At 39.5% G+C, this 14,267-nt stretch overlaps 1 protein-coding gene across 2 annotated transcripts in view; it reads left to right on the forward strand.

Moving 5' to 3' along the window:
* The window catches only part of SYNPO2 (synaptopodin 2), a 175,880-nt gene extending 162,748 nt beyond the window's left edge, over positions 1-13,132 (forward strand). Inside the window, exon 3 of one of the 2 annotated variants that reach the window (XM_007999660.3) lies at positions 8,932-9,159. In XM_007999660.3, the coding sequence (XP_007997851.1) occupies positions 8,932-9,046 (115 nt within the window). In that variant the 3' untranslated portion in view covers positions 9,047-9,159. Of the gene's footprint in view, positions 1-8,931 lie in introns of both variants that reach the window. The other variant, XM_007999659.3, reaches the window with a different exon arrangement.
* The last annotated feature ends 1,135 nt before the right edge of the window (positions 13,133-14,267 follow it).

Raw genomic sequence — 14,267 nt, forward strand, 5'->3', positions numbered from 1 at the left:
ATTTATTACATTAGATGAGAGTAAGTCTAAGGGAAGGATTAAAGCAGGGGAGAAAGGTAAGGAATTTTGAGAGAGGGAGGGAATTGCCAAGCTGAGTGATCATGTAATATTTGAGCAAGGCCTGAAGAAAACAAGATAGGAGTCATGCTGGTACCTGGGGAGAGCAAGTACAAAAATCCAGAGGATTGGCAAGTACAAAAATCCTGAGGCATGAGTGTACCTGGTGTGTTCAAGGTTCAAGGCCAGTGTGGCTGGAGCAAAGGGAAAGGAAGAAATCATGAAGAAGACGAAGTCAGATAATGCAAGGAGCCAGTTGGCAGATTTTGTGGGGTCTTGTAGGTCAGTGAAAGGACTTTGGTGTTTCCTTTTTTGAAATGAAAAGCCATGGGAGGTTTTTAATCAGTGGACTGAATCACGTAATCTGACTTGAGTTTTAGCTGGATTGTTTTGGCTAGCATATTAAGAATAAATTAAAGGAAGCGAGAATGCAACTAGGGAAATCAATTAGGAGACAGTAGCAATAATCCAGGTGAGACTTTTTGGTGGCTTAGTCCAGGATGCTACCAGTGAAGGTTGATAAGACTTGGTCGGATAGTGGATGTATTTTGAAGTCAGTGCTGACAGATCAGGTCTGGAGTGTGAGATGGAGAGCAGTCAACATTGATTCCCAAAATTTCAACTTGAGCAAATGGAAAAATGGAGAATACCTCGTGCTTCCTGCATGGTTTCTTCTATTTGTGTATCCCTTCTAGGACCTCTGCTTTTCAGAAATTTTAATCAATGATAAAAAAGGCAAAAGAAATACCTTTTATTCCTCTTTGCTTTTCTTGGACCTCCCAGAATCTGTGTATGATAAAGTATATGTTTGTGATGAATATTTACTGATCATGTGTTTAAGAGAGAAGAGAGTCAAAGGAATTGAAATCATATCAGTTGAAGCCCCTTTCTCTACAGTGCATGTGTAAGCAGGGTTTCAGCCAAGAGAATTTTATCGCTTTCAAGATTTATGGTATAAAATAGTTTAAACTTTGAAACATACATCACATTTATCTTCTCTGGCTTCTAGGACTGTTTACATTGCTTTAAAATTCACTTCTTTGTGCTAAGTAAACCTCAGATCACACTTTCTTTTTACTTGTCAAGTGTTCCCTGCCAGTTAAATTGGTTACTATACAGTTTAACAAGGACTCTAACTAAGCTGTTTTATTAACAAGCTGTGTGGATAAATCAACATTTAATTGACATGAGAAGATAGTTTATGTTAAGCTGAGAAAGGCCCTCAGATCCTCTGAGCTTTTCTCCTGCATGCAGAGCCCCAGCTCTCTCACCTTCATGCAGCAGAAATGCATCTAAATGCAATGCTCTATCTTCCCTATGGCCTGGTTACCTGCCTGTTCTTGTGACAAATGCCAAGATGCCAGTAGTCATTAATCCAAATTTAATCAAAATTTAAATGACCTTTTCCAAAATTTCTAAGATCTCACTCCATTTAGTTTGCATGGTTTCGAATCTTTTCTTAAAAAAAAAGATATTCTCAGACTGGGCACAGTGACTCATACCTGTAATCCCAGCACTTTGGGAGGTCGAGACGGGCAGATCACCTGAGGTCAGGAGTTTGAGGCCAGCCTGGCTAACATGGCAAAACCCCGTCTCTACTAAAAGTACAAAAATTAGCCAGGCGTAGTGGTGGGTGCCTGTAATCCCAGCTACTCAGGAGGCTGAGGCAGGAGAATCGCTTGAACCCGGGAGGCGGAGATTGCAGTGAGCCAAGATTGTCCCACTGAACTCCAGCCTGGGCAACAAGAGCAAGACTCTGTCTCAAAAAAAAAAAAAAGATATTCTCTAAAAACAATATTGTTGCAAGTATAGTCCAATTAGATTTAGGAACTCTGGTATGAGACTGCCTGCCTGGGTTCAATTTTCCACCCCAACTCTTACTAACTTTTACCCTTGGGGATATTACTACCTTCTTCAAGTCTCACTGTCCTCTGGAAAAATAGGGATAATAATAGTATCTCTACTTCATGGGGTTGTGACAATTACATGAAACACTCCACATAAAGCAATTAGGTCCCACTGCCTGGCACACAGTAAGCAGTCTATTAATGTTGGCTATTTCTAAAGACAGAGGTAGAAAAATGCCTCCTTAGCGTTAAGCCCTTTTGTGGGACTTATAACACCCAGTGACTCATGAGTTCAGTGGGAGCCTTGCATGCATTATATTGGGCCAGCTAAAGATTGGTGTGTGCTCTCATGGGTTGAACAACTAAAGAACAGAATGCTCTAAATGCACACAGATTGAATGTTCCACATGCAGTATTAACTATACCATCTGCCAGATGACATGGTCCCTCAGTCATTTTGAATGATGTCTTCACTCAGCACATGGCCTTGTGTTTATGTACACACATCTACATAAGAAGATCAAGGTATTATACCTGCATTAGCCTTGCCAAACAAACTGGAGGAAGAAGGATGTGGAGAACTTGAGGGAATGAATGACATAGATATTATTTCTCCTTAGTTTGAAAAATAACAGATAGCAACAGGATAGTGAAGATACTCAAGGAGGGTGGAAGAAACTGGGAATGTATGAAGGAATGGCTGCATAGAAGTAGAAGCAGATGTAATCCATGTTAGCAGAATCACTGGGGTAAAGCCATGGGAAGCAATGTTTGATTCAATGTAATAAAGAAGTTCCCAAAATCTAGAGCCTAAGGATTGACCAAGATGCTCTGGAAACAAGTACCCCTCTTCTCTAGAGAAAGGCCTCAGTGAGGCATAAGGTTTCAACTTTATTTGAAGTTATTAGAGAAATTTCTTGGAACTGATTTGTAGAAAAAATATTTCCAATTTTAGCTTACATTTTACTTTAAAAAGAAAAATAAGAGAGAGGGAGCTTTGTACTGTACTGAAAATGAGATGACAGGATATTGAAGTTTTACCTAAGGCCCCCAGATAGAAGAGATGCTGCCCACTGAAGTGACATTCCAGATTCAAATACAGACTTTACAAAGAAAATAGTAGCAAATGACTTCCACAATTCTTGAACCCTTCAGCCAGGTCCGAGTGATTAAAAGGGGTTTGATTATGGCAAAGAGAGAGGATTCTGTGAGAAGGAATTCCAGAGTGCTGAAGATGTGTGTGTTTGGAGTAGGTGGCGTGGAGGGGGTTTCACCTTTTTACCTCAAGCTGTGTGCTAGAAGAGTTTCAAAGTGTCTTCCTAGAGAACTTCATGGGAGATACTTGCATGAGGGTGGGTAGGAGGTCAGAGTGGAGTCTGAGTGCCACTCAGGAAATTTGGAGGGCAGGGGACAGGCTGAGAAACTGTTCTGGCAAAGAAGCAGGAAATTTTGTTCTACATCCCCACAGGCAAATGATGTGAGTGTTCCTCATGGACCAGGCCAGTCCAAGCCAGGAGCAAGGGAGAGCTGGATGGGGTCAACCTGGGGCCTCTCCAAGGGGGCAGATGGATCCTAGTAGCTATGCACTGCAGGTAGACAGCTGCCTAAGGGAGCACACAGGATGAGTGCAAAGTCACCCCCTAGAAGAGAGAATTAGCATGAATCAAGGACCAGAGGTAAGATGTCCCCAGTGATGGGAATCTTTCAATATCCCATAAAAATGTCCCTCTCTGGGCCTATCTGACCCCAAGAGTCAGAGGCCAGAATATCATGTTGCCAAATCAAGTAAAAATTTCCTTCTGCTCTTTTCTTTCTACTCCTTTTTTTCCTCGAACCTCAGGGGACCAGAAGGCAGAGTTAGTGACCTGAAAGAAGAAGTGGAAGTAGAGTGAAGAAGTCAATCAAACTCCTTCCCTGAAGGAAGGCAGGCTTTCTGAAGTGGGCCCCAGCTGGGGAAGGGGAGGAGATATAACTTTAATAAAGTTGAAATTGGAGTTCGTTATTTCAGGAGATGGAATCTTCTATTTCAAAATAAAACTGGTTTGAGTAACTTAAGGCAACCATTGAACTATTCCTAAAAGTAAGCAAAATGCCCCAGGATCTGCTAAGTTTTCTTCCAGTGGCAGCAGAAAACTTTTTTTTATTAAATAAAGTTTAAAAGTAGTGAGAGACAAAAAGAAAGAAGCATTTGATGACACATCATGGGTAAAACTAATTTAACATCTTGGTTACAGTTAAGTGCTCTCATATAAAAAAAATTAAATTCCCTTGATAATGATACAACCCATGGTTGAAAGGACAACCCAGGACCTAATCCATGCTATGCTAGGATTCCAGCCTCAGACATTCAAATTCCAAAACAAAAGAAACACCTCTGCTACTTTCAGGTTCCTTTGGTCATTTCTGGCTCAGGGTATATCACATGGCTTCATTCAGCAAGCCAAGCAGAGAACAGCCTGAGCCTTGGAACTGTGATGGACAGAAGCAAAGAGCACCAAAAAAACACTGTGAAAATTGCTTTGGGGAAATACACTAAAATTAGAAGTATGGGTGCAGGTGGATGCTAGAGGCTTGCAATATTTTGGGCACAAAAAGAAACTACATTGTACCTATGGAATGATTTATTTATATCCCAGTTGGATCTCTAACCTAAAATGGTCTATCATTTTATTGTCTATTACTAGCACGTGAAAGAATGTGGAGGCATGTTCGTCAGTCTGGGGAAATGCAGAAGAGCAATGGTCATTTTGCTCATTGAGCTGATTGCTCCTCTTTCCTCACAACCGACCCTGCTCTTACATTTGTCATATGCATGTTTGGCGTGAGATTTTTGCTTTCGGCTTCAATCCTAGGTTTTAATTTCCTTTCAGAAAGCCTTGGCTTACTCTTTCCATCCCATACTTCAATATTTTAGTTTTCTCCCTGCACATTCATCTCTTTGTTAATAGGATATCACTGAACGATATTTTGAACTTTCTAAATTCTGTCAAATTTCAATTCTCCTGGATATTTTCAAATTCAGTGCGTGAGAGAAACACCAAAAAATAATTCCTCTCTTTCATGCAATGTTTTGGATGTTTTATCACTGCAATGTATGCTTCCACATAGTACTTAATACTCCCAAGTATATTGATAATTATTTCTTTTTCCAGTTATTAGTCAGTGAATTAAACACCTGTATATATGTTCAGGGGCCTCACTGAGATTTCTGTAAAGTCTTAGCTCCCTTTATCTATTGCCATCCCGTCAGCCTTCTATCTTTTAAAATGCCTAAATAACTGACTAAAGAAGTCCCTCAAGGTGTACATCTAATTGATGCAGGATTTTTTTTAACCTCTTTGCCAGACTTGCAACAGGGGTGCCCTGTTTACTCAGCCCACTGCGCTCAACCCCTTGAGGGAGGGAGCACATGAGCAAGCGAGTGTGGGATCTGGCTGGTCACTCTGGGCACTGACAGGAGCAAACTTCATTTGGGGCCCATGGCGGTGCCCAGGTGGGGGTGCCTGCAACCTCAAAGCCCCAGAGGGAATGTTACAGTGCTCTCTTAGTTCTGCTGTCCACAGACGGTGGTTAGCAGCTCAGCTGGGCTCTTACCTCATTATGTGGGTTGGCTGCCCTTCATCAATGAGGGCAAAGGGCTGGTGTGATGGCCTTTCTGGGTATCTGCACTCGGTGAGTTCCAAGCTCTTGGCCAGAGTCCAAGAAGAATGAGGTCACACAGACAATTGAAGGGGAGAGAATTGTATTAAGTTATGAAAATGGCTCTCAGTGGAGAGAGGAGCTGGAGAGGGAAGGGGACGGGCAGGTTGTCTTTCCCTGAAGTCAGGTCATCTCTTCTGTAGTCTGGCCATCTCCCTCAAAGTTCAGCTGTCTCTCTGAAGTCTTGCCATCTCCTCTAAGGTCCGGGCCATCTCTCCCATCTAGTGACTGAGTCTGGGGTCTTTATAGGCATGGGATGTGGGTGGAGTGGGCCATAGGTAGTTTTGGAAAACATTCGACTGGTAAAAAGCCACTATTCAGCTGGGCATGGTGGCTCACGCCTGTAATCCCAGCACACTGGGAAGCTGAGGTGGGTGGATCACAAGGTCAGGAGATCGAGACCATCCTGGCTCAATGGTGAAACCCTGTCTCTACTAAAAATACAAAAAATTAGCCGGGCATGGTGGCGGGTGCCTGTAGTCCCAGCTACTTGGGAGGCTGAGGCAGGAGAATGGCATGAACCCAGGAGGTGGAGCTTGCAGTGAGCCAAGATCATGCCACTGCACTCCAACCTGGGGGACAGAGCGAGACTCCGTCTCAAAAAAAAAAAAAAAAAAAAAAAAAAAAAAAAAAAAAAGATGCTATTCACAAAGAACCAATCAGGAGAGAATGGGCAAACAGGAATAGAAGTTCTCACTTTGGGCTGTGAGTTTCAGACTATTTTGGCTTGAAAGTGGGGTTTTACCAGGGACCCACCTCTGTCTTCCTAGAATTTCTCTGCTGCCTGCCTCTACCATAATCAAAGATCACACAAAGCAAAATCATGGGACTCTGAAAACTCTCCCAGGGACGCTGTAGACCAGTGTTGTTCTAACTCTTCCACAGAAAGGACAAAAGTGAGATATAGACACACACCACAGGAGAGAGCTACATTTCCCTTTATCACAGTGAGATTTACCACTTCTCACAGTTTAGAAAACTTCCCATTTTTTCCGTCAAGACAGTTAAAGAGTCTCTTCCCTATATTCTCTAATTTTTATTTGTTTGTTTGTTTGTTTATTTATTTATTTATTTTGAGACAGAGTCTTGCTCTGTCACCCAGGCTGGAGTGCGGTGGCTTGATCTCGGCTCACTGCAACTTCTGCCTCCTGGGCTCAAGTGATTCTTGTGCCTCAGTCTCCCCAGTAGCTGGGATTACAGACCTATGCCATCAAACCTTGGAGAATTCTTTTGTATTTTTAGTAGAGATGGGGTTTCACCATGTTGGCTAGACTGGTCTTAAACTCCTGATCTCAAGTGATCCATCTACCTTAGCTTCCCCAAGTGTTGGGATTACAGGCGTGAGCCACTGCACTGGCCCAAACTGGTCTTCTATATTTGATTTAATTCAGCTACTGTGGGGCTAAAACTAGTACTGGATTGTGTGCTTATTGAGGGCAAGGACTTTATCATCTTTAAGTCTTCAGCTTATAAAAGAGTACCTGGAAATATTAGGTGTGCAATATGTTAATTTATGTTAAATGAGTTTATGAAATGAACACATACATAATGTGAAATAGAAACTAAGACCTTGAAGGTGACTAAAAGTCAGGATTCCCCACACCTCACCCAAATATATAGTAAAGAGAATTATGAGTGGTTCTGAATTAAGACAGGATTAGTGAAAGCAAGTTTTTGCTAAGATTCAACCGTTGTGAGTAAAATTTCAGTGATTAAAAAGAGAGAATCAAGATTCATTTTATTGACCCTCTTATTCTTCAGATAGAAACCAAGAATGAACCATCTGCCTTCTTTGTGTGCCTAATAAAAAAAAACAAAAGCGAAACATTTGAATCTGAGATATTTTGCCTAAATCCAGGTATTGATATTCACTTTAAAGTTAAGAACTTGATTAACAGAAAAGCTGTTGAAACTGTTTATAAAATGAGAGCAATTTTTAAGCATAGTAATGTTTTTTGTTAGGAAACAGGATGTTTTGATCCTTTCAAAGTTGATACTCCTGTCCCCTAGGTGTACCCTTTCTGCGGTTTTGCCAAGAGCTTATCTCAGGTAGTCTCACGCGTGTTGGAATGTGTGAAGATGTAATGTAGATAGCCAGCCATCAGCATTCCTAGAAATGCAGAGGAGTAAAAGGAGAGAATGAGAACACAAGAGCTTTCATTAAATTATATTGCTGTAGCCGGGAACCGGGGCTCATGTCTGTAAGCCCAACAACTTGGGAGGCTGAGGTGGGAGGATGGCTTGAGGCCAGGAGTCTAATACCACCAGCCTGGGCAACAGGGAGATCCTGTCTCTAAAAAAGATTTTTAAAAATTTAGCCAAGCATAGTGGTGTGCACCTGTAGTCCCAATTACTTGGGAGGCTGAGGCAGGAGGATTTCTTGAGTCCAGGAGTTTCAGACTGCAGTGAGCCATGATCATGCCCTGCACTCCAGCCTGGGCAACAGAGTGAAATCCCCACTCTAAATAATAATAATCATCATCATCAATAATATCTCTGTGTTATTAGTCAAGCAGAATATTTAGTATACACAGAGGAATGTTGCAGGGATACAAACTCTCCAAGAACTAGGAATGTAATACACATGAAAGGAAGCAAAATACAAATTAAACAAGAGGCAGGAGTAATTCCCTCAGAGACAAAGGCAATACACTCCACTTAGGAAATAAAAATCCATGTGATCTTCACCATATAAATAGATTTTGAGAGGAAAAGGGCCAGTCATTTAATACCAGTAATGTTAACTACATCTACAGAGCTCTTGTTTGTTTTTGCTATATTCATTCACTAGACCAAAATTAGATAACGGATTAAAAGTCACTTGGGAAGAGTAAAAAACTCGGTAATTTACAGCTTGTTTCCGAGGTTATCAATAAGTTTTGTTTATTTTGTACCAGGAAAGCAGGATAGGAATGAGGTTGGGATGCGAGTGCACATATGCCTATGTAGAGGGCGGAGAGAAGGAAAGGTGGTTCCTAGTGATGACAGAGCCCCTGCCCTGCCCCTAGTGACTATGCCTAAGAAAGATGACAGCAATTGGGGCTATGCGTTCACAGATGGGGAGCAACTAGGAGGGCCAAGTGCAAAAGGTGGGGTCAAGTGACAGCCCACCATTTGCCCTTGGCCCACTTTTGCAAAGGTGGGGACAGGCAGGACAGGCAGCCTGTCCTGGCTTTAAGACTAAGCATTCTAGGGGGTTAATTATTATTATTATTATTATTATTATTATTATTTTGCAGTGCTTGGTAATGATGCTAGGAATACTTTGGAGTAACAAGCAGCACAAACCAAAATGAATTAGATATATTAATATTTTCATTGTTTTTAGGAGAGTGGGCGCTCCCTTTCTCTTCCCGGAAGATCAGTCCCACCCACCATTTCTGCATCTCCTTGGGTATACCAGCCTACTTATAGTTACTCTAGCAAACCAACTGATGGACTAGAGAAAGCAAACAAGAGACCAACTCCTTGGGAAGCAGCAGCAAAATCTCCTCTCGGTCTAGTGGATGATGCTTTCAGACCCAGAAACATCCAGGAATCCATTGTGGCAAATGTGATCTCAGCAGCTCGGAGGAAGGTGCTTCCAGGGCCTCCAGAGGATTGGAATGAAAGATTGTCCTATATTCCTCAAAGCCAGAAGGCCTATATGGGCTCATGTGGAAGGCAAGAGTATAATGTCACAGCCAATAATAATATGTCCACCAACTCCCAATATGGTTCACAGTTGCCATATGCATATTATAGGCAGGCTTCAAGAAATGATTCCACAATCATGTCCATGGAAACCAGGTCTGATTACTGTCTTCCAGCAGCTGATTACAACTACAACCCACATCCAAGGGGATGGAGACGCCAAACCTGAAAGTTAGACGAATGGATCATGTGCCAACTGTGGTTTTTTAAAAAATGCTCCTTTGTAGGGTTTTAAACTTTTCTAATAGATTTAATTTCACTTTTGGTCTTGGCTTGTTCTCATAAGTCATTTATCTAAGTTTGTGTTTCTATGTGTGTGTATACACATACATATACACACACACACAAGTAAGTGTGAATACTTCCTTGTCGGCTGATGCGTAGAGAATTCCTTTGAAGAAAATTTCACTATCTGCATTGATGTACCAGCACTTATATGTAATTCATAATTTTGATTCCATTTGTAGGTATTCTATGCAACTAAACTCTACTCAATTAAAGTAAAACTAACTATTTCTTCATTGCACCTTAGTCCAGGAAGAAATTAATGGAATATGGTGTGCTAATTATCACTACCTATAACAGCAAGGAATATAACATTGCAGAAATTTCTCATAGGGGCATGCCAGTGAGCAATTATTTATTTATTATTTTATGTTTTAATTTTTTATTTTTTTGAGACAGTGTTGCTCTGTCACCCAGGCTGGAGTGCAGTTGTGCGATCTCAGCTCACTGCAAGCTCTGCCTCCCGGGTTCATGCCATTCTCTTGCCTCAGCCTCCCGAGTAGCTGGGACTATACGCGCCCACCACCATACCCCGAAAATTTTCGTATTTTTAGTAGAGATGGAGTTTCACCATCTTGGCCAGGCTGGTCTTGAACTCCTGACCTCGTGATCCACCTGCCTCAGCCTCCCAAAGTGCTGGGATTACAGGTGTGAGCCACCGTGCCTGGCACCAGTGAGCAATTGTTTTATAAAAATATTTTCCTTGGTGTTAAGTATTTCTCTGCAACTTTTTTTTTTTTTTTTTTTTTAGACGGAGTTTTGCTCTGTCCTGCCCAGGCTGGAGTGCAATGGTACGATCTTGGCTCACTGCAACCTGTGCCTCCTGGGTTCAAGCAATTCTCCTGCCTCAGCCTCCTGAGTAGCTGGGATTACCGGCACGCACCACGACACCCGGCTAATTTTTGTATTTTTAGCAGAGATGAAGTTTCACCATGTTAGTCAGACTGGTCTCAAATTCCTGGCCTCGTGATTTGCCCGCTTCAGCCTCCCAAAGTTCTGGGTTGAAAGGCATGAGCCACCACACCTGGCCTTTCTGCAACATTCTTTAAAAAAATCTAATAAATTTTAGATTTTAAAAAAAGAATTAAAATGTGGGAGTTCTCAGAAAGAAATAAACACATAACAATAAGATTATTATACATTTTAGAAGGGCTTTTGAAGAATGTTGTGATGTGTGGAGAATAGAAAGATTTAGATATATGCCTGTGTCAGGAATAGACTCTGGGTTCAGGTGTCCCCATTTGTCAAATGAGAAGATTGGATTATCTAATCTTTTAGATCTTTAACAACTCTGATATTCTGAGATTCTCTCATTTGTAGAATGCCCTCTGATGCATTGTTTATTATTATTGCTCATTATATAAATATCAGATTATGTTTAGAAGTGGATTAGGTAATTAGTTTCGCTACATGTATCATTAAATGTCCTAAAAGGATTTGTTAGGCGGCAGGCTTTGTGTTACGTGTTACATGGAGTGAGGGTAGATGTGAAGATTTAAAACGATTAATGGATTTAAGGAAGTGGTATATAAATATGTCTGTTATTATGCAATTGTAGGTCATGATCATTTATTCAGTTATAGAAAACATGCCACAGAAGCTGATGTAACAAGTGGTGCTTCTTTAGAAAGTTGTCATTAGGATGTTCAGAGGAAGTTAAGCAGCTGCTTCATCAATCCCATGACACTTGCCTTGTTAGCATGCCCATCAAATAATCAGATCAAACACCTGCTCCTTACTGCCATGCCCACGAAGTGTTAAATAAATTAAAAAAAAAAAAAAACAAACCCAAAGTATTTGACATCTTAAGCAAATATCCAGAATATTTTTAGGTAAAAAACCTTCTTGAGGATTCAAAATTTCCTTAGCTTTTTAAAGGTGATAATTTTGCTTTGTGTTACTTTTTAGCTCTTGAATGTACCACTATGATGGTCTCTTATAGTATTTCACAGAATAAAAATTAAAAATAATGCCAGGGTGCAAGTGACCGAGGCCTTATCTTGAAGGTTAAAAAAAAAAGTGAAGAAATCACAGTAAGTTCTATTGGTGATGATAGAACCAGACATAAAATTGTTCAGTGATGGAGAAAAGAAATGATAAATACTTTTCAAGGTTATATTGTTAAATTATGTTAAATTATCAAGGTGTAAGATGTAATTACTGACTGCCAAGAGTTTTTATAGAATCCTAAAAAATAATGCCTGGTGTACAGATTACTTAGCAAATTCTCAGAAATCCCCCACACAAAAGCCTTACTTGGTTCAAAATTTACTATAGTGGTTTAATCATTTTAGATTTGAATGTTTTAAGATAGGAGAGACTCAGCAGAAAATACTTCGCTTGCCAGGGTTGTGTTCTACTTCATTGCTTTATTTTATAAGTGCTAGGAGTTATTTACATCAGTTGACATAGATATTATTCACTAAAACTTTCAACAGACTCAAAATAGAGAGATGTTTTAAACTTACATATTAGTATAAAACAGACTTCTCTCTCATTGCATGTACTAGATCAATATTATCATCTGTATTAAGCTATCTGAATTTATTCTAGACATTAAGGAAAAGTACACGGTGGGAAAGTTGCACATTTCTCACTCACGAGGAGAAAAACATTCTATATTTGTAGCAGAAATCAGTGGTTTGAAAAGTCATACTTTACAGATACGAACCTGAAAAGTCAAAGTGCCATTGTTAAATCATCCTAAAGTGTACTGTGGATATTCTTCTCCAGTATACTTGAAAATGAATAAAATTAGGTTGCTCACATTGAAGCTCATGGTTGAGACAGGACACCTGCCACAGTGAAGTTTGATTCCTATGGGTGAGAAGATGTAGATGACTATTGTTCTCACAAAAGTAAAGTGAGTTAGTCCTATCTTCTAAATAATAGCATGTGTAGAGAAGAGCCGTTGCTTTGAAAATACATACCACGTTTGTTATAAAACATTTGTTTGTTAGTAGCAATCAGATAGGTAGAAAGAGTTTGAGTTATACTGTGGATTAAAAAGCCTTCCCTAAAAGGCGAGTATGCCAGTCATAGAGACACTAATTTGGTATTTTTTTCTCCTTCTTAAGTTTAAATGTCATACCAATGCATGTGTTTGAAGTATACATTAAGATGATTTAAAATTTGTCTTGTATTTTGAGTTTCTTAAATGCATGGATTCTTGTTCATTTATTTCTGAATATGTCTCTTTTATATTTTGGCACCATTATATACATTGGAAAGAGCTAACCTATTAAGGCTTAAGTATATACATGCATTAGTGACTTGAAATTTTGGGTAAAAAGTTATATCAAAGAGGAGCAGTTATTACAATTAGAGATAAATTGCAGAAATATTTTTTTAAGAGAAAATAGATTTTCACATTTGATTTCTATTCAAAGTACTAACATCTACATGGTCCACACTTTTCTATTTTAAAAAATTGTGTTCTCCTGTTAAATAGATTGACATTTCCACTTCTGTTTATCACAAAAGACTGTATTTGAAAGATGCATACTGAAAATTGAAATTATAGTAGTAATAAATGTAACTTGAAAAATCAAGTTTAGGAGCCTTTTCATTTTTTTCTTAGAAAAAATTGTTCTGATTTACTCTTTACCACAAAGATTTACTCTTACCTACTATATATTTTTCCATTTTATTTTCTGTGATAGCTTCCATACACATCAAAATAATTTCATGCCAAGTGGGGCAACATTTTAACTGTAACATTTAAAAACTTTTGAAAAAATTCCTGAAAATGCAATTAATTTCACATGTAAGTTAAGAAGTTTAGGATCCAAATGTATTTTAATACTATTTTTAACTAATTCTTTCCTTTGTAGTATATTGAAAATCAGTTTTAAGCACAAGCATAGCCAATGGTAATATGACTTGACAACATATTGATTGAATGTCTACAACCACTCTGGGTTCTGTGTCTAATCTGCCTTGTTTGTCTATCCAGTTCTTCCAATTATTTGTCCTCTTTCGACTGGCCCAAGACTGACCTTTGTTAAACTGAAGCCCTCATTACAATAAGGCATATTTTAAGTAAAACTTTTTTTAAAATGACTTTGGCTCTTTCTACACAATATTAAAACTATCAGCTGAAATGTGAACTCCCTGGTCAATTGGTATCATGTAGCACACCTTTCAAACACTTTTTATCCTGGTAATTTCTAAATAAAATAACATTCTGATGAAAAATATTTTTTAAAGACTAGTACTTGAAAACTTTAAGAACGAGGCTGGGGGCTTGGCTCACACCTGTAATGCCAGCACTTTGGGAGGCCAAGGTGAGTGGATCACTTGAGGTCAGGAATTCAAGACCAGCCTGGCCAACATGGTGAAATCCCCTCTCTATTAAAAATATAAAAATTAGCCAAGCATGGTGGTGTGTACCTGTAATCCCAGCTATTCAGGAGACTGAGGCACAAGAATTACTTGAACCCGGGAGGTGGAGTGAACTGAGATTGCACCACTGTCCTCCATCCTGCAGTAGAGTGAGACTCTACTGAAAAAAAAAAAAAAAAAAAAAAAAATGAAGAGTGTTTTAAAGATTTAAATGACTTAAGAGTACTAGACTATCTTAAGATGCTAATGCTATATAAACAGCCTGTTTTTTATAAGGAATCCTAGTGCTTACTAAACAATAAACTTCAAAACATACTGAGAGGTAGGTGATGTCATCTTCAC

This window comes from Chlorocebus sabaeus, chromosome 7 (assembly GCF_047675955.1).
Source record: "Chlorocebus sabaeus isolate Y175 chromosome 7, mChlSab1.0.hap1, whole genome shotgun sequence".
In the NCBI taxonomy this organism is placed as follows: Eukaryota; Metazoa; Chordata; class Mammalia; order Primates; family Cercopithecidae; genus Chlorocebus; species Chlorocebus sabaeus.